This window comes from Spermophilus citellus, assembly GCF_964194105.1.
Source record: "Spermophilus citellus genome assembly, chromosome: 13".
NCBI lineage: Eukaryota > Metazoa > Chordata > Mammalia > Rodentia > Sciuridae > Spermophilus > Spermophilus citellus.
In genome coordinates this window covers 84,541,681-84,566,342 of record NC_138193.1, presented here as the reverse complement: position 1 = coordinate 84,566,342, position 24,662 = coordinate 84,541,681, and the positions used below count along the sequence as shown (strand labels likewise).

The 24,662-nt window shown below is 34.9% G+C and overlaps 1 protein-coding gene across 1 annotated transcript in view; it reads right to left on the bottom strand.

Moving 5' to 3' along the window:
* Positions 1–24,662, bottom strand: part of THUMPD2 (THUMP domain 2 tRNA and snRNA guanosine methyltransferase) — a 43,526-nt gene that overhangs the window by 8,386 nt on the left and 10,478 nt on the right. The window contains exons 5-8 of the mRNA XM_081264955.1: positions 21,983–22,035; positions 16,241–16,328; positions 9,115–9,186; positions 8,526–8,640 (exon numbers count right to left, since the gene is read on the bottom strand). Coding sequence (XP_081121081.1) covers positions 8,526–8,640; positions 9,115–9,186; positions 16,241–16,328; positions 21,983–22,035 — 328 coding nt within the window. The remainder of the gene's footprint in view (positions 1–8,525; positions 8,641–9,114; positions 9,187–16,240; positions 16,329–21,982; positions 22,036–24,662) is intronic.

The following is a 24,662-nucleotide window of genomic DNA, read 5'->3' as shown; positions in this document are numbered from 1 at the left end:
ATCTGGCAAAGTCTAATGACCACTTGCTGGCTGTCTCCTAATCCTAAACCTTGTGAGAGAGCAGCAGAAAAGCAGAGTGTTAGAAAAAAGGCAGTAGTATCTTTTAAACCTAGGCAGGAAATTAAATCCCAGGTAAGCATTCTATCATAAGCCAAAGCCCACCCAAGGTATGTTTCACCTCATGTGCTGTGTTTTAGGGTGCTGATACTGAACACATCCATTTCAGCCTTTCTATACTTTTTGCAAAATGACTAAAGTCAATAAATAACGGAGGAAATCACAGTGATCAAATGTTTTACATATAAGGAACTACAAGATATACTCAACTTTGCTTAATTAGAAGTCTTTCTTCTCCTGATACACACACAGCACCTACCCATAAATTAGTTTATTAGCTGCCCAGTTTGTCCAGGTTTGGTAATCTTCTTCTTCTTTTTTTTTTTAGTTCTGGTTGTTCTCCATTTTTTCTATATTATATAATTTGCTAAACTGCTTTATAAATAACTTTAGAAGGAATAAAATTCACATAGGTAGACAAGACTAATTTTTTAAAAAGTTCCAGAATTAAGCAGTGACATCTTCCAACCAAGGACGAAATAATCTGAACTTCGTTGCTGTGGTGTGCAGTGCAGGCTGACAGCCTGCTGTGTTTGGCTCTGTGACTAGTTACCTATGGGACTCTGGGAGGCTACTGCTTCAGTTTCCTCATTGTAAAATGGAATGGCAGTGCCTACCTTAGAAGTTAATAAATGGGGGAAAACATTTAGAACAGTGCCTGGCACATGGTGAGCACTCCATGAATACTAGCTATTTTTAAATTATTATTTACAGTGTCCTCTCTGATGTCTATATGAGATGACAGTCAGGTGGAGCCCAGTGGGCCAGAATCCTTCAAAGAGTTCAAAAAAACTTCTAAAACTCTGAGCACCTAACCTGTAGGACTAAATACATAGTAAAGGCTTTTTAATTATTAAATACTTTAAACTGCCTATGAGTATGCCTGTAACTAAAGAGAAAAGACTAAAATAGAAATAGCTCAAAATAAGCAAAAATCATTTTTTTAAACATCTCTTCAGGATGATTGAAAAACATGAAAAAAAAAGTTTTAAAATACTAGTTGCTTTGAATAAAAAAACTGCCCCATTTTCCCCTTTTCTGAGAAAAAAGTGGGTAAAAATTGCCTAAAACTCATTAGGGCACCCAGGTATTTTCTTTCAGAAGGTTTTATGGGCCTTCCAGGTATCTTTTTTATGTATATACTTAACAAAGACTAGGTTGTTTGAGGGCTTTTATAGAATTGATTACATTCTTCTTCCTAGTTTCCTTCCTATACTTTCTGCTGTTTGTTATTCTTTCCAGTGTCCAGGTTTATTACTTTGATGTCTGTCACATAACAATAATTCCCATAGTTATTTAAAATTAGTTCTATATTTAAATTAATTCAATCTCTGTTCCTCTGCTGATTCATCTCTTAAATGTCTGGATTTTATTAAAAATTCCCCCTGCCAAAAGCCTATTACTGAAATGTTGCCTGAACTGTTTCATATTGAAAATGTCTCCTCAAAAATAACATTTTAGTTATGTATAATATTTCTGCATCACATTCTGCTTCAGTAACCTTATAAATAGGGATCTCAGAACATTATAAATAAACACTATTCTATTGGCAATTGCTCTATAACTTTGCTTATTTCCATTGTGGCCAAAATAAAATTAAGTTCACTGCATTAGATCATTTTCCCTTCTTTAGTTGCTGCTGATAGATTTTTTCCTTTATGTTTATTATTCTTTTTCTCATTTCAATTAAGTGTAAGAGAATGAAAAGCCTTCACTGAAATTTTAATCTGCCATCTTGATCCAGAAGTCTATAATAATTAAATAAGCACCATATAGTGTGGCATGTGGATTGGTTGCCATACAATAGTACAGTCAGGAACACTGCCAAGAATGAGGATGCTAGAAAGAAAAGTTTATACTTATGAAATACTTACTATTGGTTTAATATGGGGAACCTAAAAATAAGGATCCATGCACTTTTAAAATAGTAATAGGCAAAATAGTTGTGGTATATATTCACCCACACACTGACCAGCTTCGTACACGTATTAGTTTCTAATCCCATGTCATCACTGGTATTTTTCTGAAGAATACAGTGTTTTTAAAAATAGGAACTTTAAGTTGCCTTTTTAATAAAATGTCTGTGATCTTCAAAGCTTCACTTTCATGTTTAAAAACTTCTCTTAAATTACAATATGTTTATCTGAGGAAATACTTTGTTTACATGTGCTAAAGTAACTCTAGAGATCAGAGCAAATTTTGCAAAATGGAAGATACTCTTGACTCTTCTCAATTCTATTTTTTTTTCATATAGATAATGTAAAGATTTCAGTCCTCCAGTTCACAGTCCTTCCAGAATGCCTTTGACAAATATTTCCACAACACAAAATTCAAGTTGACTCTACTATTCTTTTGTTTTGCCAAATTTAGATACTGCAAAATTAAGGCTTTCTCAATCTCATTCCATTCCATTTTAGAAGACACAGATGTCTAATTAAAATGATGAAAGTCATCAAGAGATTCTTCCTACAATATATCCAAAGTACATTTACACAATTTGAGAATTAAATCTCGAAGATTACTGAGCTTGCAATAATGTGTTCATGTCTTTCTTGGTGTTTTTAGAGATAGATTTAAATGTCTTCCTGTTGCCAACTTTGTTTTTAATAACTGCAATTCACAAAAAAATTCAAAAGCAACAGTTCTGTTAGTCCATTTGCTGAAATCTTTGATTACAGATCGTCAATGGATTTTGAACAAAATGAAAACAAAATTAGGCAACTTGTTTATCTTTTAAGCAAAGCCTATAGCACTACCGTAGGACTGCTTTACAAAGTAGTTCTTCAAATGCTTCAAATTTTAAACCCAACTAATGACAGAGAGAAAGTGTATCACTACACTGCAGTATAGTTTTGCATTCAAGCAAAACTTCATTACAAATAGCTTGCAGTCAATTACTCTGTGTATGTTTAAAAAATAAAGTGCTGATTATTTTAAAAACTTAAAGTTTCTATATCAATTGACAGAAGGCTGCAAACCAGAGGTAATTACGAGTTAATATGGTACCATGTTAAATTTCAGGTACTTTTCTCCGTAGGTTTTAGCAAGATATGAATTTTTCTCCTGTGTTGGTCTACCAAATTAATGCATAAGTGGAGACACATGCAATGCTGAACTAAATTTATGGTAACATTTACAAGGATGTTTCATTTTTCACAAGGAAAAATCTACATTTCCAAGAATTAGGGGAGAAAAGCTGAACTACTACTGGAATTGGCTTAATTTGATTTTGTTTGGAAGTATCCAAAGATGTTGCTACAAAACTGGCAATATTTGTCTGCAAAGGTCTTCTAGTGGAGCTAAAAAGATATCAATAGCCATAGTTTCATTTTGCTTATGCGCATGAGAAAACTTGGAATTGAATATGAGCAAAATTAATTTAGAAGAATAGTTATTTAATCTAAATGAAAAGTTATGCTTCATGGAGTGATACTTAAATGCATTTTCTTCAGCTTCATGTGATAAATAATTGGCTTTGGCCAAGTATCCTTAAAATAACTGCTAGGTTTTGAAGTAAATGCTAGATGCTGCCATGCACAGATTTCTTTCATTTATGCCCTCATAGTAGATGGTAAATGTCAACAGACATTTTACTCAAGTTATGTGTTCATCATTAGCTTTCTTGAGAAATGGAAACTCAGTACTTTTTAATTTAAAATGCATGTTTAAAAAATTTATTGCTGCTAAAAAAGTTTATTATAAAACAGAAGTGCTACTGAACAATAAAATGATACCATATGATCATCCAATACACACAATAACAATAGTACACAACAAAGGAAAAGACCTTTGCTGCCAGGACACTCTCTAGGTGGTGAGCTTCTTTCCCCTATTTCCTACACATACTTCATGGACAACCCAATAATCAGGTTCCACTTGCCCTGACTCTCCAAATCAGGTAATCGGGCAGCTTCACAAATCTTGTAGAAGACGGCATGGGCCACGAGATGCTGTGCTGAAAGAGTAGGGGCCAAGGCAGCGTGGGCAGGATGAGCAGCAGGAAAATGCACTAGCATGAAGGAAAATGTAACCATGCATGGTGCATGGACAGATGTGGTGGAAAAAGCCCATCCTACTACTGGCAATAAACGCCACCTGAGAACAAAGTACAGTAGTTGCAATAATCTTGTTGTTTTATACTCTACCACTGATGTGACGTGTGTAGAATGTCTAATCAGGAATGCTGAAAACATTCCTTTTTACCTACCTATCTTGTTTTTTTTTTTTTTTTTTTTTGTACGGGGGATTGAACTCAGGGGCACTTGACCACTGAGCCACATCCCTAGCCCTATTTTGTATTTTATTTAGAGACAGGGTCTCACTGAGTTACTTAGCACCTCGCTTTTGCTGAGGCTGGTTTTGAACTCACAATCCTCCTGCTTCAGCCTTCAGAGCTCCTGGGATTATTGGCATGTACCACTGTGCCCAGCTCCTACCTATGCTGTTCATATTTTAACTAAATCATAAATGTGTTTATCTGGCTCAAATCTGATTGTTACAGCTTTCATCTTATATTGAGAATGTACATATATCCATAGATTAAAACCCAAACAGTGATGAACTGTCATTTCCTAAGATAACTTATAACGTAATATTCATTTGATTCTTAACTGCCATGATGATTAAAACTCAGGAATAAATACATACAATTTCTTTTTTATAGTAGTACAGAGTTATAAAACAAAGTGAATATTACTTTAAAAAGTAGAAAAAAATAAAGTCATTAAAGCACAATAGAGAGAATGAGATTGTGTAGAAACATAAATAATGATGGGTGTTTTAGGTATAATGTGTTTGTACGTCAAAATCAGTGATCAAATAAAAAAGAAGAATATAATGTTGCAGGAAAACAGAAAAATTGCTCATTTGCTATACTTGAGGCACATGAGAAGGGAGGTATCCCAGTGCACAAGTGGTGAGACATGCTCTGGGACTGGAGAAGGCAGACGGGAGGTCAGTAGTTTTGAGAGAGGTCACAAACTAGCAGCAGAGGTTAGTGCACATTTCCACATATCTTTGACATAACCACACATAACAGAGGTCTTTAATTCACAATATGTATTAGGCACTATGCCATATGGATTAATGTATAAATCCTCACCAAAGCCTCAGAAAGTAGGTATTATTATCATCATCTTGTAAATACAAAGAATACAGAGAGGTTCAGATTTCTCAGAAGGCTACACAGAAAAGAAAAGAAACAACAATAAAGCCAGAATTCACACATGTTCTTAGTTACAACAGTCAATAGGTGTGAGATCCTGAAATCTGTCAGTGTTAAAAAGGGATTCATGGGTCTCAGCATTCTAAATTGTACTTATGATGAGAACCGTTAAAGGCAGAACCAAACAGAAAAAATAATTTAGTTAGAATATCCACCTCTAACATAGAGATATGAAACAGAGGGCTGATAATTAAAGAGTTAATACTGGCTCTCTTAGTAAGATCTACAGATCTCCAGACTAAAATTCACCATTAAAGTCTATGATGATAAAACAGCTTACAATAGATGCTTTAGTCTTTCTTCTTGAAAGCCATTCTAAAAACAAGTAATTCACAAAAGAAAAATCTATAAATGACATTACATGAAAAACATTCAACTCAGTAATAGTCAAAGAAAGGCATTTAAACAAACTAAATTTGCAAAGTTTTAAAAACTGTAATAAAAATAGTGATACATCAACAAAGGCTTCTAGAAAGGTGCACTAACCTCTGCTGCTAGTTTGGTGTGACCCATCACAACTTTACTGTCCTCCTCTCTGCCTTCTCTTGTCCTAGGAGTGCATGTACCACCACTTGTGCACTGGGATACCTCCCTTCTCAGGAGCCTCGAGGATGGTAAATGAGCATATTTTTTTTTCTCTTCTGCAATGCTATATTCTTCCTCTTTATTTTATCATTGATTTTTGACATACAAACACATTGTACCTAAAATTAATTTTGGTTTCTATCTTCTAAAAAAATTCTCATTTAAGGTTGGGGATGTAGCTTAGTGGTAGAGCACCTGCCTGGCATGTGCAAGGCCATAGTTTTGATCCCCAGCACTGAAAACAAACTAACAAACACACTCTGTTTGATTCCCAATATTCTTCCTTTCAGTTACTACCCCATTTCTCTGCTCTCCTTACCAACTAAAGTGCTCCTGAGAATGATCTAAACTAGCCCTCATGGGGGCTCTGTGATTTGCCTTGCATGCTCGAGGTCCTGGGTTCAATCCCCAGTCCAGAAAAAACAAAACAAAACAAAACAAAACAAAACAAAAACCACAGAAATTCAACTAGCCATCTCTAAGTTCTTCTCTCCCACCTCTCATGCCCACTCCAGGCAGGCCTATGTTCTTGCTGCTCCATAGAAACAACCCTTGGCCTCAGTTTACTTCACCGACTGGCAGTGGGTCCCACAGCTGGTTACCCTCTCTCTTCCCTGGATCCTCTCACATTATTGGCTATTCCTCTACTAGATACTCAGTTCTAGCACTCAAAGCATCTGAGAGTGCTCAAGAGCGCAGTTCTTTCCCTTCACTGTTTATACTCACTCCCTAAATGATCTCATGGATTTAAATGTTATCTGTACTCTCCAACTCCAGATTTGCATGCTGGGCTACTAACCTGACATCTTCTCTACACGGTATCTGATAATCATGTAAAACTGAAAAGGTTCAAAACTCTTAACTTGTTCTTCCTTCAGGCTTCCCTGCACCCTCTGAATGCTTGTCAGAAAGTTATTATTCTCATTCTTGCCCTCACACTCCATTGCCCAATCCAACAACAAATCCTGTTTGATCTACTTTCAAAGATAAATACTTGACCTCTTTTCTGTCACCTTCAGGTACTCCAATTCGGCCCAAGCTACCATCTTTTCTTATTGGACTACTGCTTCCACCCTTGCTCCACTAGTCTATTCTTACCATGGGAGTTAGAGGGATACTTTCAAAAACTAGGATTTGTTTGGTTACCTGATGCCACAGAGAACTCCTTTTGTTTTGAAAACAGTGGAGTGCCTTTGCTTTTTTTTTTTTCCTTAAAGTAACACTTCATGGGAAATGCCTCCAAAATGAAAACAGATAAACGTGAAGGGGTGTGGTGGGGGTCTGGTAGGCAGCTCTATGCTCCCTTCCTTGTGCCTACAGGGTGCTCTGGCAAATATAAAGGTTCCAAACCACTGCTCTGGAGCAGCTGATGAAATGATTCCAGTTTCCTTAAAGGTCTCAGAAACATTTTTAAGGAAATTAGGGTCTGTGAAAGCTGATTTCAGTCTGATTGATGGTCTCTCAGTTTACTTTGGAAACTTGTGTCTTATGCACAGAGTCCTATTGGACTACTGGCAGAATGTCTAAAATGCAGTCACTGGCCACAATCAACTATGAGATCTCAATGAACTTGGCTGCTTTATTATGCTTTTACACAAAAGTTATCCTCATGTTTTGATCTGTTGATACTCATCTTTCCTACTTTTCCATTTTAACAAAAAATTTTAAACGATATTTTGTTCCTCTTGATTATAGGCTTGATACCTATCCAGTGCCAAGAAAACTCAAATTCCTTAGCTGGAAATGAAACATGACATTTTTAAAGAGAGGTGTGTTAAAGAAACAGAAGAAATAAGAAATGTGAGGTTACTTTATAATAATCTGAATATCATGGATATTAGAGAAATGTTATTTTGACAGGACTCTACAGATCTGATTCCTAGTCAAGTCTGTCACTGCTGATTTCATATCAGTAAAGAAGCAGCAATTGTTTCTCTACCTCACAGGTGACCAATGGTCCAGGGTCCAGGTTTGCCCCAGGCCTTCCTGGCTTCTTGAAAGTACTAGTTTTGCAAACTGTGACAGGTAGTTACTTATTCCTGTATATATCAGGGGTACTATCTAATGTGAAGTAGGAAGAAGGAAAAATAATTCAGAACAGTTCATATAGTTTATCTGAAAGAAATTAAAATTATTACTATTACTATTATACTATTATACTGCTGTCTAATGCCTATATTACCTGGTCCCAGATTATGAAATAAGAATAATTGAGATGCAACAAATACTACTTAAAAAGGCACGGGCTGGGGATGTGGCTCAAGCGGTGCGCGTGCGGCCCGGGTTCGATCCTCAGTACCACATACCAACAAAGATGTTGTGTCTGCCGAGAACTAAAAAATAAATATTAAAAAAAAATTCTCTCTCTCTCTCTCTCTCTCTCTCTCTCTCCTCTCTCTTAAAAAAAATAAAAAATAAAAAGGCATGCTTTTACTTACATGCTTATGTTTTAAATGTTGGTTCTCAATCATAAACCTTTTGAAAAATTAAAAAGTTACAATTCTGGAAGTAATCTGAGTTTTAGCCCCATAGATATATTATAAGGTACGGAAGTTAAGCCTTTATATATTGAAAAATGATCTTGCTTTTATTATCTTACCTATAACAGAGACTTTAAGCAACTCAATTTTATCCTTAAGGCCTGCAGCTTTCAGATTGTCACATGCGCCAAGTAACTGTGAGTCGCTGACATCAGCACCCATATAGTACGCACTCTATGGGGAAAGAAAATCAGGTTTTCAGTATAAATACAACTGTTAGATATTTCAGTAATTAAGGACATCTTGTGTTTTCTCAAATGGTGAAAATTATATCAATAATTAAAAAAATTCAAGTTATAACAAAATTTATAGTGTTCTTTTATAAGAATACTATATAAATTAAAAATTAAAAGTTTTTATTAAAATTTTAAAATCTATTAATGTTTTACCATTACAAATGTCTAAACACTTTGGGGATTAATATAATCTAATCCCCATGATTAATTATTGGAATCCTGTCACAGAGAAAAGAAGTAACACAACAATTTAATCAACTCTTCAGAATCGATTTTAATAACAGGGAATGGTACTCATATAATTAAAAATAATCCCTAAACAGACAATCTACTTGTAAATAACTGGCAAGAGATCACACATGCTGATTAAAGTAAATACATTACTTAGTTTACACCAAACTTTACAACTTACTGGCCATTCTTTAGCAGCTTCCAAAAGTATTGTTCCAAGTCCGCACATTGGATCTAAAACAAATGCACCAGGCTATAAACAGAAATACAAATTAGGTATTATTAAATCTACCATAATAGGTCTACCATAAAACAAGTCTTCTTCCAACCTGGAGAGTCCATATTTCAGGAGTAAAGATTCCTTTTTATACTTTTAATAGGCATTTCAGGTAGTTAAAACCTTAAAGCAGGAATGTGTTTGCCATGTTTGAAGATTAGGAGGGAGGCCCCTGTGGCCAAAGCAAAATGAGAGAGAGGAAAAAGATGACGATATCATCAGGGAAGTAGCCAGGGGATGCCATCCAGGAGAGCTGGATGGGGTATGCTGCAGGTACAACAACCCCCAAACCTTAGAGGTCTAAACCAACATCTAGCTCATATTACACACCTGCAGTAGGATACCCAGGGCCTCTGCTCCTCACTCTGGAACCCAGGCTGATAAAGCAGTCACTCTCAGAGTACTGCCAGAACCATGGCAGAGGGAGGGAAAGCATGACAAATTGTGCCGAAAGGTGCCACATCATTTCCACTAGCACTTAAATGGCTGAAGTCAATGGACACATGGTTTCAAGGATCCATGAAAGTAATCTTATCTGTACTTAGGAGGAGAATAGGAATTTGGAGGAACAACTCATCACTCCCACTCTGGAGATCACATCATGTCAGATCTAGTAGGTACTGTAAGGATTCTAGTTCTATTTTTAAGGATGAGCAACTAGTAGAGGGTCTGAGTAAAGGAGTCACATGATATTAGGAGACAGGATATTTCAAGGGGATCATCTGTCTGCTCTGCCAACCACAGACCATAGAGTGCTAAGAGTGCTAACCAGAAACTAGTTAGGGAGTCCAGGCAGGAGACGATGGTGGCCTGGATTAAAAGCAGTTGGATTCTGAATATATTTTAAAAGGTAGTACCATAAGGAAGAATCAGATGTGGAATATTAAAGAAAGATAACAGTATGGAATGACTCAACTTTTTTCAGTTGAGCAGTGGAGAATAGCTGCCTGTTACCGAGACGGGAAAAGAGTTGGGGAGGAAAAGATTTGGAGGAGACAAGAGCACACTTCTCTGGACATGTTAATTTTGAGAAACCTCTCAGACCTTCAAGTATAGACATCAACTGAGTCAGTGGATGTATGAATCTAGAGTTTAAGGGTTCAAGTCACAGATATTAATTTGGGAACAGACTATATGAGTGCTCTTTTTACAAAACAGTCTACATTTATAAATGGTATTTAATACAGTGGAACTGATGGGATCATCCAGGGAAGTTAAAAGGGAAGACTATATGTTAGGTCTTGGAGACCTAAATACTGATGTTTAGAAGATGAAGATCTAGATCTGCATAATGAGAAGCATCGTATATGAATGTAGGAGGGGAACCTAGAGTGGAGGTTCTGAAACAAAGTGAAAAAATCTGTTTCAAGGACAATGGTAACTTGCTAAAAGAAGATGAGCAGGTTCAGTGGCATACTGGTGATGAGGCCTGATGGAAATGGGTGTATACAAGAGAATGGGAAGAAAGGAAGCAGAGGCAGCACATTTTTTTCTTATATAAAAGGAGGCAGAGAAACATCCTCAGTCCACAAGAGGAAACAGAATCCAGTACCCAAGTACTGGAGTCAAATAGACAGTTCACTCCTGTAATGACAACAAGGCAGAATGTGTGGGCACAGATTACGATATGCTGGTAGGTTTGGTGAGCAGAACATGCTGAAGTTCTGTCCTGATTCTAATATTTAAGTTAAATAAGAAGGAAGAGTTACTAGGGATAGAACCACCATATAACTTAGCTATCCAATTTCTTGTTATTCATCCAAAAGAACTAAAATTAGCCTACTATAGCAATCCAGCCACATCTATGTTTATAGTGGCACAATTTGTACTAAGTAAAATAAGTTGACTGAGAAAATCAAGGGTCAAATTTTTTTTTCATATGTGGAAGCTTGAGCAAAATAAGGAGAAATGTGTGTGGGGGTAGAAAAGTGTGTGTGGGGGAGCAAAAGAAAGATCAGTAGAGTCAAGGGAGGAGAATAGAGGGAGGAGGAGACAGAAAGTGGGGGAAACGGGGACCAATATGGAGTAAATCAAAGTTCATGCATGTATGATTTTGTCAGAATGAACCCAACGACTGTGTAACCATAATGCTCTAACAACAAGAAAAAAGACCAAAAAAAAAAAAAAAGAGGAGTTATAAGTGTGGATAAGATAATATATAATGACTATAATGACAGAGCATAGAATATAAGCTATAAAGAAGGGAATGAGGACAGGTGGTGAGTGACAAATAGTAGGTCAAATGACTGGAGGTCCCTGGTGAAATCCTTAGGGAACCAGTGGAAGCAAACAGGAAAGAGAAGGTGGTTAAAAGCAGAATCATAGCTGGTCTTACTATGTTGCACAGGCTGGCCTTGAATTCCTGGGCTCAAGTGATCCTCCTGCCTCAGCCTCTTGAGAAGCTGGGATTATAGAAGCATACCATCATGCCAGGCTAAAAACAAGAGTTTGGGGAAATCTGGAAGGGATATTGTTATGGATATGATAAGGCCTAAGATCCACCTAGAGCAGATTCTTAGAGGAAGGGAAACCAAAAAACTAAGAGGCAGGTTATTGACTTGCTATGAAGATCATAATGAATTACAGATCTGGGGATGTAGCTCTGCTGCAGAATGGATATTTCCCTAGATGCAGGAGGCTCTGAGTTTGATCCTCAGTACCACACACACACAAATTATGACAGGAATATGGTTTATACTCTAATAAGATGACAGGGAGTGAGATCTTATACATGACTGGGATGCTCTAAAGGCATGTGCTTCAAGGGCCCTGAGAGACTCTGGGCAGAAAGAAGGAATCAATTATCCAAAAGAGGAGATAAGGAGCAAGCAGGACACCTACCCCACCTTCAGGCCTAGTGGTACTCAGATGTGGGAGAAAAAACATCCATCACTTGATATGTCTATAGAGGAAGCAGGGTCCTCAGTGGACAGCCAGGTATCGGTCAGAGTCAGAGGGTACCTAATGGAAAGAAGCAAAGTATTCTTCAGGAGAGAGAAACATTTCCCTGGCACTAAATTCTAAGGAGAATATAATATGGAAGGGGAGTAAGTTAACAAAATAATGATTTATATGGCAATTTATTTAAAATTAATAAGATGAGAATGAATTGTGATCTTAAAATGTGTCAGACATTGTGTTCTTCCTCCTCCAAGGTCTGTGTTCAATAAGGTAATCTGACCTAAGATAGCTTTAAGTATCTTTATTTTACCTTAATATCTTTTCTACTCATGTCATTTGTAGACACAGAATACTCCCAAATCAGGGTATTTCTGATGCTCACAATAACCACCAAGACTTACAGAACTTGATTTTCCTTACTTGTTAAGGTATATAAAAAGGAGAAACACTTATGAGAAATGTGAAAAATACCTGACATCCCTATTTTGAAATTAAATATTTAGTTGCATTGGCCTACCCAAGATTGAGCTGAGTGGGCACTGCTCTGGGTACAAGCTCCAAGGGGGCACTGGATCAGGCTGGTATTGAGTTGTGCTTCCTCTTACTTCTTACATGCTTTCTCAGACCTCCTTTGTTGGTAAGGAGACATTTGGAGGAACATTTCTAACTCTTGGTACAAGCAAGACAAACTGACAGTAAGGAAAAATTCTTATCAAGCATTATGTTTTTATATTTTTGATCATTTGTTTTTAATTTTTCTGAAACATGTATATTTATATTAAGATAAAAGTAACATTCCAAATTTGTAGGTGGTTATATAAATTTATATTTAAATATAAACTATTGGAACCACTAGCAGTTTAGAAAACAATAAACTGTAATCATTCTTCTTTCCTTACCCTAAATGAAATTTGAGATCAAGATTTAAATCAAATAAAGAAAAGCATGGGTTCTGGGAACATGGTAATCTGAAAGTACATCTTCTACTTCTAACTCCATTTCTGCTGAACCAAGAGATGCTCAGTGATACCATTTACAGGATTTCAACCACTGAAAATACTTTAGCAAACATATTTTGGCCCTAGTAAGTCAACAAAGAAAAATAATAGGATATCTAAGGGGCTGTGGCTCCCTTCTTAATGTAAGAGAGCTAGAGGAACCACATAAGATTTAAATAAAGAAAGTAAGAGAGTGAAATGTGACACACATATTCTTCTAAAGCTAAAATATTATGATTTTTAAACTAAAAATATTAATAAGTGAACTAAAGTAGAACATATCTCTGTGATTTTTGTTATAACTTGGATTATAATGTTCAAGAATAACTTGAAAAGCAGAGCTAAAATACAAAGAGATGGAAATTATGTAAAAAAGGATAAGTGACTTGGAGGATGGTCAAGAAGCTTAATATATTCATAACAGGAATTTCAGAAGTAGGAAAAAAGAGAAGAGTTCAAGGTTAAATTCACTAAATACCTGAAGCAATAATAATTAAATAAATAATGGCAGAAAGAGTACCTGGGCTGGAGAAATAATAAATGATAATAAATAATTATATACTTCATATTGTTGCCATAGCAGTAATGAAGAATTATACATTTTGTATATGTCAGGCAGGCACTGTTCTAATTGCTTTTATTAATACTAATTCATTTAGTCTTGACAAGATCCTATATATCACTTTCATCTTGCAAATAAGAGACTGAAGCACAGAATGGTCAAGTGTGCCTTAAACTTCACAGCTAGTAAATGCCAGAGCTGGAATTAGAACCCAGGCAGTAAGACTCTAGAAGGCAACTCTGGGCTGAATAGAAAAGACACACAGAAAAGGAAATTCTAGTAAGATTCCTGAACTCTAAGATTAAAGAGAAAAGTCTTACAAGCTTCTACATGTAAAGAACAAATTGTCTATAAAGGGAAGAAAAACCACAGTGGCATGGTAGGCTCATCTATGGAAAATGAAATAGTACCCATGGACCCTGGAGGGAAGCACCACAACTCAACAACTCTGGGCCCTGCTGAGATGGGTGAACCAGGATGAGAGGGAGACACTTGAGGACAAAGGAATGCAGGCAGTATCTTACTCAAACACTATGTGTGAGGAAAACACCCAAGAAAAGACTAGCCAAGCAACAAATAAAACCAGAAAACAGACCTGGAACAAGAGAGGCAAAGAGAACAAAAACAGGAAGGAGCAATACATCTGCAGTACATCCTTGTGTGTTAGAACTTCTCTGTAAATGCTCAGGCATAGACTGTGATATTTAAGTTCTAGGAAATTTTGAAACAGAAAGGGCAACATTAAGGGAAGCTCCTATATACAATAAATAATTTAATTTAATCTAGTTGCTGTGGTTGGTAGAGAAAGGGGGTAATAATGTTTCAAAGGTCTCATTGTAGGCAGGAGTATAGAGAAAAGAATCCTCTAAAGGTCTCACCTCACCATGGGGGAGAGGGAGAAGTTGGTAAAAATGATAATTTTTACCAAATGTTTAGGGAGTAAAAAACAGTGTGTCTTAGCAGCTGAAGCCAGTTGATATATTGCTTTAAAGTACCAGTAGAGCTCTATATGTTTAACTGAGAGAGCTGGGAAAAGGAACTTCATAGACTAGCAAAATAAAATTTCCAAGTGTGGGAGAACAATGGATTAGCAGGTAACTTCATCAAACCAGCAAACATGAAAAGTAAACATAGGGGGCTGGAGATACAGCTCAGTTGGTAGAGTGCTTGCCTCGCACACACAAGACCCTGGGTTCGATCCCCAGCACCACCAGGTAAAAATAAATAAATAAATAAATAAATAAAATAAAAAAAATAAAGCAAACATAGCTGGACATGGTGGTATGCACATCCTCACAGCAGCTTGGGAGGATGAGGCAGGAGGATCCTGGAGTTCAAAGCCAGCCTCAGCAACTTAGTGATGCCCTAAGCAACTCTTGATGAGACACTGAGATACATACAAAAATAATATACAAAATAATAATATAATATATATAAAAAAGGGGCTGGGGATGTGGCTCAGTGGTTAAGCGCCTCTTTAGTTCAATCCCCAGTAAACAAAACAAAATGAAACAAACAAAGTAACCAGATGAATTAAGAAGTTTTGAATGGAAAAAAAAAAACACAGAATATAGTCAAGTCTGAAAGACACAGACCATCAGAGTGGGACAGAAAAGATCAAAGCAGTTGTATGTTGGTAAAAAAATACTTAAACTTGAAAATAAAGTAGTAGGAAAGAAATTTTAGGCAAACACAAAAAGAAAGGAGTAAAAAATATTAATAAGGAATAGTGAAAGTTAAGTTTAAACTTACTCATCAAGATCAAGAGGATTTTATGTACAATAAAAAGGCACAATTTTTAAATGAAGCAATAATGTGTATGTACCAAACCACATAGAAACTAAATAATGCAATAACTAATAAAAATGCAAAAACAATATAAATACAATAATATGAGATTTCAAAATAGCTCTTTCAGAAAGGAGCAGATAGTAACACAGTAAGTAAAGGTCATAGAGAACATTTCTTTTTTTTTTATTGGTTGTTCAAAACATTACAAAGCTCTTGACATATCATATTTCATACATTAGATTCAAGTGGGTGAGAACATTTCTTAATCAGAAAATAAAATTATCAGGCTGGGGCTATAGCTCAGTGGTAGAGTGCTGTCCTAGCACATGTGAGGCACTGGGCTCGATCATCAGCACCCCAAAAAACAATAAACAAATAAAATAAAAGTATTGTGTCCATCTATAGCTAAAAATAAATAAAGAAAAAGAAAATATTTTTTTATATTCATAGAACATTTACAAAAATTGATCAAGATCTTAGTTATAGAGAAAAATTTTAAGATGTAGAGACAGACCACACCTTTGGACTATCACACAAACAATTAGAAATAATAAAATGTGGTTAACTTTTCACTCAGCTTCTTCATAGCCAAAGTACACAGAAACATATCACTGTAGTAGTTTTAAAGTGTAATGGCAATAACACAAAGTAAATAAATGAATAAATAAATATGAGAAAAAGAAAGCAAGCAATCTCTTATTGTCCACCAATAAGAGACTATATAAGTTAACTACGGAAGAGACTGTGCTAATAGCAAAAATAAAAACATTTTCATTACCTTAATTTCTGCAAGAGATGCCATTGCCCACGCGATGGTGGATCGAAGTCCAGCAGTCTTGATGTAAGTTCTGCTGGCTAAGGGGATTCTACAAAGAAAAGAAGCTGTTTACATACCAAATATTACTATATATTAAAGAACAGGATATAAATAAAAATGATGAATCTGTCTGTATCTAGAACCACTTTAGCACATTCATCTAACATATCTCAAGAATTATCTAAATTAGAAAAATTTTAATCTTATTCAAAATAATTCTCTAATGGACACTTTGTCTAACCAGCCAATGTGGTACTTAAATTCTTTGGAAACTGAAATTTAAACTCTCACGTTTAATTTATAAAAATTTAATCACACATGAGAGAAATCTTTCTCATTTAGTATTTCCTTATCTTCCCATGTACAACAGACCGTTCTTTTCTCTCTGGAGTCAAGAGGAACACAGTTTTTTGATGTAGGTATAGTTGGCTGAATGGATACTACCCTTCAAACCTGTTTTCTACCAAAAAAATCCCTTTTGTAAATTTGCTTTTTGCTTATTTGCATCTTTCTCAAAAGATGAAATGAAGCATGACAATCCACTGTCTAAAATAACTTACTGAATAAAGGGATGAAGCAGACATCTCCCAAATGAGTTTACTGGTCTCTGTTCTATATCATCATTGTTACTAATCACCATTGTTACTATTGGTGTTTCCAGAATTGATAGAAATTCTCTTAATATGTTAAGATATTGTCAAAATATATTATTTCAAACTTTCTAATGTTATAAGCAAACAACTTGGAAATTAAAGTAGTTATGATTTCAAGAATTTGTGATGGTTTGTTCTGGGGTAGGCTTGTTCTGAAACTACTAAGAGGGCTCTTCTATAACACTACCCAAACACACAGTGTTCTCCACATTTCTTAAAGATTTTCAACAGAATTCCATGTATATAAATTTATTAAATATTGATTTCTTCCATGATCTATTTCCTCATCTTTCTTTGATTTTAAATTATCCTGTCCTGGTTTATACTAACTGCAAGCCCCTTATGTGCTTAGAAATAAGATGATATACCCCTTTCAAATAAAACAGTGTAGTAGTATGCCACTATAATGAGAAAGTTCTGCATGGCAAACCCATGGGAGCTTTGCTTTTTAATAAAGTTTTTTTTTCAGGAAACATTAATTCATATTATAAGTAATACTGCATCTATACATTTGAAATCAAGAATGTAAACTGGCAGGTGAAAAGGCTATAAAATATTTCAATCAATCACTTCTACAGGGTAAGTTCTACTGGTAATTCTACAGGCAACTGTCTTGCTAGAAAACATTTTATACTTTAGACACCAAAAATACATGAATAAATGAATAAATAAATAAAATAAAAATAAAAATGACACAGTATGGAAGACCATTTTTTTTTGGTCTCTAAATGTTTATTTTATTTTTTATTGATTCTTTTTAGTTACATAAAACATTAGGATATATTTTGACATAATCACAAAAGCATGAAATATAATTTGCTCTAATTCAGCCCCCAGCACTCCCCACTTCCTCCACTCCCTCCCCTGCTCCTCTCCCTTTACTCTGCCAATTTTATGCAATTTATTTATAGTTTTTTAAACATTAGTGTCTTGGGTGTATAGCTGATATTGGGATCCACTGTGGGGTATCCATGTAGTGCAAACGGAAGTGTAGTCACCTTCACTCTACTGTTCTTCCCTCTTTCAGACCCTCCTTCCTCCCCCTTAATCCCCTCTCTACTCTACTGAGCTTTCCTCTATTTTGATGAAATTCCCTCTCCCTTTTCTGGAAGACTGTTTTCATGTGTATGTATTACAAGTTTATATTACCAACTTCTAAGTAGCAGGGATTTATGTGGAACCTTCAAATTTTTGACAATTATGTATACATTTTTTACCAACACAGCTTTTATTTTGTGGAGCTAACTCTACTAAAATGTCATAAATGTGAATGTGTTTTTACTTTGCTGAAAGCTAGGTGAAAGTGATCTGCTATTATTCCAATAAATGGTCCCTATTAAAATCAGTATAATAAAATTATTCAGGGGAAGACAGTATTCACAAACTCCTTGCAAATAAAAACAATGCTCTACTTTCATAGTGTCTGACTGATGTTTTAAATCAGATTGTAGCTGGTTTTTATGTAGTTCAAAGTAAATGTGGTTTTTGCCCCCCTTTCCATATAGATATATTTCTTTTTTATTCTCTTGCACATCACGACAACTACACTCTTACCTACATCTCTAGCCTGGATTTGAGCCCCAGATTTTTATCTTCAAATACCTGCTTGGGCATTTTTACCTGGAGGTGAAGTAGTGTATGTTCAACAGCTGTAAAGTGAACACACTCTCCTTTCTCTCTTTCTTGCATATACGTTACTCTTATTCCATTTGCTATCCATATATTGGTCACCCTAATCTATATCTTCAGTCTAGACTTGTCACCTGAACTTCAGAGCTGTAACTTTAAATATCTACTTGGATGTGTGTCACTGAATACAGTTTCCTTTCCCTATATTTTGTATCTCAGTGACTAACACTAACATCCACTAGTTGCCTAAATCAGAAATATGAAGGTTTTCCCAAGACTCCTTAACTTTTCCATGAATTCAGTCCTTCTGTTACCCCCAATTTTTGCTTTGGTTCAGTTCTTCATCATTTATTGCCTGGACAGAGTTTAAATCCTCTCTCTTTTCCATTTTAAAATATAATTTCCTTAGTAATTATTTTAAATCACAAATATGATCACATTACCCTTGCATTTCAAATTCTTATGGCTTTTAGAATGAAATCCAAATTGTTTAACATGGCTTACAAGACACTTTGTGCCTTTTCCTTAATTGTTCAGTCTAATTTTTGACCACTCTCTGTACGTACACTTGGTCCCATCTGTACTGGGACTACATATCATCCCCTCATAACTCAAGCTTCCTTACATCTCTGTGCCCCTGAATACACTACTCCTTGTCTGTAAGAGCTTTTCCTTCTTGTGTCTACTAACGAGCCCTTACTTATTCCCTTCAGGACTCTGCTTAAGTGACACTGCTCCATGTTCTTTTCCTCATGTCCTCCTTTAGCTAAATCCTTTTTTAGTTGCTCAAGCATTTATCATATGTCTGTTGTACCACTAGACCAAATTCCTTGAACTTTGGGTGTCTGGTACACAATTGATGTTTCAAAGGAAATTAATGGGGTGAATTAATCTCACTCTAGTAAATGCTTCTCCTCTGATTAGCTGCTGACTTAAAGAAAAAAAAAGTTGAAATTTATTCAACACTCCCTTATCCCAGAAATAGTACCAAGCATTTTCACATGGAGTATCTCATTTATTTCATTCAATTCCAACCACAAAGCTATAAAGTAGGTAATATTATTTTCCTGATTTTATAAAAAACAGAGAAATGATAAACTGCCCAAACTTGCAGTTAAATGGAAGAGAAGGGAGAATTCAAGTCCATAGTTCTTATCCATTATGCCATCACTACTAGGTTATATGTTCAGTGAATGGCCTATGAGGCTAACTAATACCCCAATAGTTCTTTTCTTTAAAGAAAGTAAGGCTCTATTATGAACAATGTCTTTAGGAACTACTAAAATATACATTTTGATGTAACCTTCAAATTTTCTGTCTGTTCTATACTGTTTGATCACTTCTCACTTTTTTTTTTTTCTGTTTTCAGGATCACCAGTTTGTCCCTTCTTTTGTCAAATGCTATCTGCTCTTCATGTCTTCATGTCACTTTTTTTGCTCATACCCAGTAAATTGTTCTTTTTAGCCAACACATCATCAAGACCATTTCTTCCTTCACTAGCTAGTAAAACTGACTTATCACAAAGCATCTATTAAAATCTTATCTACAATCACTGTTCACTCAAGATCTGAGTCTTAATTTTCAGGTATATACTTTGTATCTGTAAATTTTTAAGTGTATCACCAATTAATATTTAAAATGCCATAAGCCTGACTCCTTGAGTGTTTCTATGAACATAAAAATAATTTGGAATAAGAAAATATAATGTCTTTAAAATGCTATATAAAGCTATATATGTTTGTTACATAAGAGTATTTAACACTTCTGTATATAATTAAAATTTTTTTAAATTAAAAGACAGTAAAATAAATCTAACATAATTTTCCTATGTACACATATGAAAACGCCCATCCATAAGAATGGGGTCCTAATTAGAGTAAGATATATACCATGCTTGTATAATTTTACCAAAATGGATTCTACCATCATGTATAACTAAGAAAAACCAAAAAAATAAAAAATAAAAAAAATGTTTATATATGCACACACATAAATTAATTAAAATAATTTTTAACTACATTATAAATTCTATTAAAAACATTTCATATCTTGCTTGTTTTGTTAACCTTTCCTATCTTTGTTTTGGTGATCATCAATATTATTCTGACAAATGTGATCACTTCTTCAGTCTCCCCATCCTTCATGTCAGTTATGAAATCTTAAAATGTAAGATAGGCAAAAGTATTGAAATTAAAGTCAATCAGTTTTATAAATATTTTACAGTGATTAGGGCCTGGAGTTATAAAAGGTACACAGTAGGGCAGCCTAGAAATGGTTCAAGTGTAGGTGTAGGAGAGCAGGATAGGTTTGATCTGCAAAAACTTATAAGGTATTGGAGTAGGTGGGGTCTAAGAGAAATGAATAGGGCATTGACATGTGATGACCTCTCAGGACTTATGGTGCCAAGAAATTTTACTTAGCATGTAATGTGATCTTTGTTGGTCATGGAAATGCTGGTAGAGCCTACCCTACGGCTGGCACATAGCAAGGTACTCAACCATTCACCATTCTTAGATATCTACAATGTTCTCAGCATTGTGCTGGTTAAATACTAAAGCTCACCCTTAAATAAAAGTTTTTAATATTAACATAAAATTTAATAATCTTAAACATTTAAAAATATATCCTGATTTAAAATTTCAGATACATAAATAGAGCTTAAGGTAAATGCGTTATTCTCACAGGATTTTCCAGATCTTTAAAACATCCTACTGCCTAAAATCACCTAGGAAAAGGGTATTTAAGTCACTTATATAAGGAGTTATGCATATAAAATAAAGTTTTATTAATATTTGTATTAATATTTACATTCTTCCAAGAAACTGGAAATCAATGGTTTTATTCAACCAGGTCTTTCTCCCCAGAACACCTAGACAAAGTACCTGTTACACAGGAAGAATTCATTAGGTATTTATTAAAAGAAACAAATCATTTGTATTTATTATTATTTAGTAGTCTACATGACTAGGGAGACCCCTGAAAATTTTAAAAACTAACAATAACCTGTTACAATAAAAGAATAATGGCAATAAAATCTGGAGAATATTCAATATGAATTTAAAGAACTACATTATATTTTCTATATATTTCTAATATGCCAACAGACTAAAAATTTTAGCTTAAACATGGGTTTCAAAAAATCACTTAAAAAACAGAGATAATTAGATGTAATTTTCAGTATTAATCATGTAATCAATGGATGATTGTGACAAAATTTTTCACAGCTCTAAATGGTCAGATCAAGTCACATCCACTAAGCTCCATGAAAACATTTTCCTGGATTAAGCAAAGAACTCAAAATGCTTTACCTTTTGCCTCCTCTGTTTTATCATTATTTCATATTATTAAAAAAAAAACACACAGTTTTTAATTTCACAAACTCTTAAGGGACAAACCTGAAGCTTAGAATATAATAGTTACCTGAACACAGGAATCCCCACCACAAAGTAAATGTCATTTAGATGTACAAAGATCTGAAACAGCAAACACAGGAGTTCATATGGAACAAGAAAATACATGACCTCCCATTTTCACCCCAAATATAGATTGCAGAATCACATCTGTTACATATTCACATTTTTACATAATGCCATATTAGTGTCTGTTGTATTCTGCTACCTTTCCTACAATTTGAGTCTAATGTATGAAAGATGATATATCATGAGCTATGTAATGCTTTAAATAATCAATAAAAAATTTAAAAAAAAAAAGAAAATACATGACCAAATTACTGACAATATGAAACTTCTATTTTGAATTTATGTAACAGATATTTTAATAGGAAATTCCAAGGCTTATTTGCCATATCTGGAAAAACGTTTCATAATCTTTTTTTTTTTTTTTCTAAAAGAGGAAAACGAAATTTTAAGAACATTACATAGAAAAATTCTGAGGTCAATTTTGTACATACATTATATGGAGAATCATGTACAAAGAACTCAAGATCTTTTTCCTCAGAGATTATTTTATCACAAGGGAATTAGACTTTTCAGAATTTTGGGTTAGAAAAGACTTCCTAAATATACCACAATTCTAACCTCAAGTAAGACTTGAGCCCACACAAGGTTATCATGAGCTACAAATACTTGCAGTGTGATAGAAAACTTTCTTCAGGCCAAATGTATGGTAGCAAGAGTGTCCTTTCTATCTACAATCTCTAGGTGAGTTTTTGCCTCTTTTATTTCCTTTCTTCTGTTAGGCCATGCAGAAAATGTAAATGCTTCAGATACTAGTAACCCACATGAATTAAAAAAGTTAGAATATCACTTTTGTAGTCTGATAAGGTTTAAGGAATATTTAACTGCCACTTTGAACCTTAAGAACATTTGATCCCTGGTACTGCCATCCCAAACTAAGGGCAGTATGCCAAACAAGTGTTCTATCACTAAGCTATACCCTCCAGCCCCTCAAAGTTATTTTTAACATAAGCAGTTTAGTCAGAATTTTTCCAATATTGATACATTTTCCTAGAAAATAATTATCTAAAGTGACTCATTTTAGAAACTTAATTGTTTGATCAACTGAAACATCACAGTTCAACTTTCCAATTTTTACACAGCATGCACTGTAGCAATATTATTTATTAAAATTCTTTTCTATTTATAATTTATACCAAAGATATATTTTTGATTGATCTTCTTTTTACATATCAAATATTAAAAACAGCTTCTCCATTATAAAAATTTTTTCTATCAACTTGACAAACAAAATTTGTTAAGATTTGATTATCCTGTCAATTTTCAGTCACAAATTTTATTACATGTGATTTTAATGTTGTCAATTTTGTTTTGTGTGATTGTTTTTTATAGTTATAGCTATTATTGATTTCATTAAGGCTTGTAGAAATTAAATTTGCTATTTTTATAAGCTAAGCTATGAGAAAACAGTAATTCTGACAGTAAGATGGGGAGACAAAAAAGGAAAGTGGGAAGAAGAAGGAAAGAGAACTGAAAAGGCAGGATGGATATAAGACACCTTATTCAGGGGCATCAAAATATTTTTCATGAAAAGATGGACATATACCAGGTGTTATTTTTTAAAAATTGAAAAATATCAACTAAAACTAAAACTATAGAACTATAAAACTGAAAAAAAAAACCATAAAGTGTTCTGATTTGGCTAGTTATTACTCCATTTAGAGCAATATAACAAGCAATTAATTTATGAATTAATGCTGAGGGCCATTGCCAAGTAGGAATGACGCATCGATATTTCCTTGCCAGCGTACCCCATGTTAAATGGACTTGCCTTGGAAATTCGCTGTTGACATTGCAAGTAAGGTGACCTTGCTCAAGGACCAAGGCGGATCCGGGTTTAGAGCTGATCAGGTTTGAGGAAGTATCCCGGTCCTTGGGTTTAGGGCGTTCCCGGTTTAAGACAATAGGGGTTTTAGGGAAGTTGGAGGTTGAAGATTATTGCTGCTGGGATTAGGGTGTTCCTGCTGCTTGTTCCCGTTGAGTTCTCGTGAGATTCAAATGGGATATTGGAAAAGAAAGCCTCGTGGGGTAGGTGAATTGGGCGGCAGCAGAACTTGGATTTCCCCAGAACGTGTGTAGAGGCCGGTGTGAGTTTGGGAATAAAGAATTGCTGTTTGGGGGCTGGGGATGTGGCTCAACTGGTAGCGCGCTCGCCTGGAGTGCGTGCGGCCTGGGTTCGATCCTCAGCACCACATACCAACAAAGATGTTGTGTCCGCCGAGAACTAAAAAATAAATATTAAAAATTCTCTCTCTCTCTCTCCCCCCTCTCTCACTCTCTCTTTAAAAAAAAAAAAAAAAAGAATTGCTGTTTGAATCTACAAAGCTGTGGTGGCTCGTGATTCTGTGCCCAGCCAAGACTGCGGCAAATTAATAAATCATGAAAATGACTATTTGTCAAATTCATGAGATGGTTTTCAAAACAAAGAGAAGAATAATTTCTGCTACTCCATGTAACAATACTATTAAATTTTATGCAGGCCTTCTTGTTGCTATTGACTTTAAACAACAGCTAGAATTTCTTATCAGAGACTTGTTACATATTATAGCAACTGTAGAGAGCATCTCTGCAACCTCACAATGGGTACTTTATTCTTTAGCTGTGAACAAACAACTTCCTTGTCT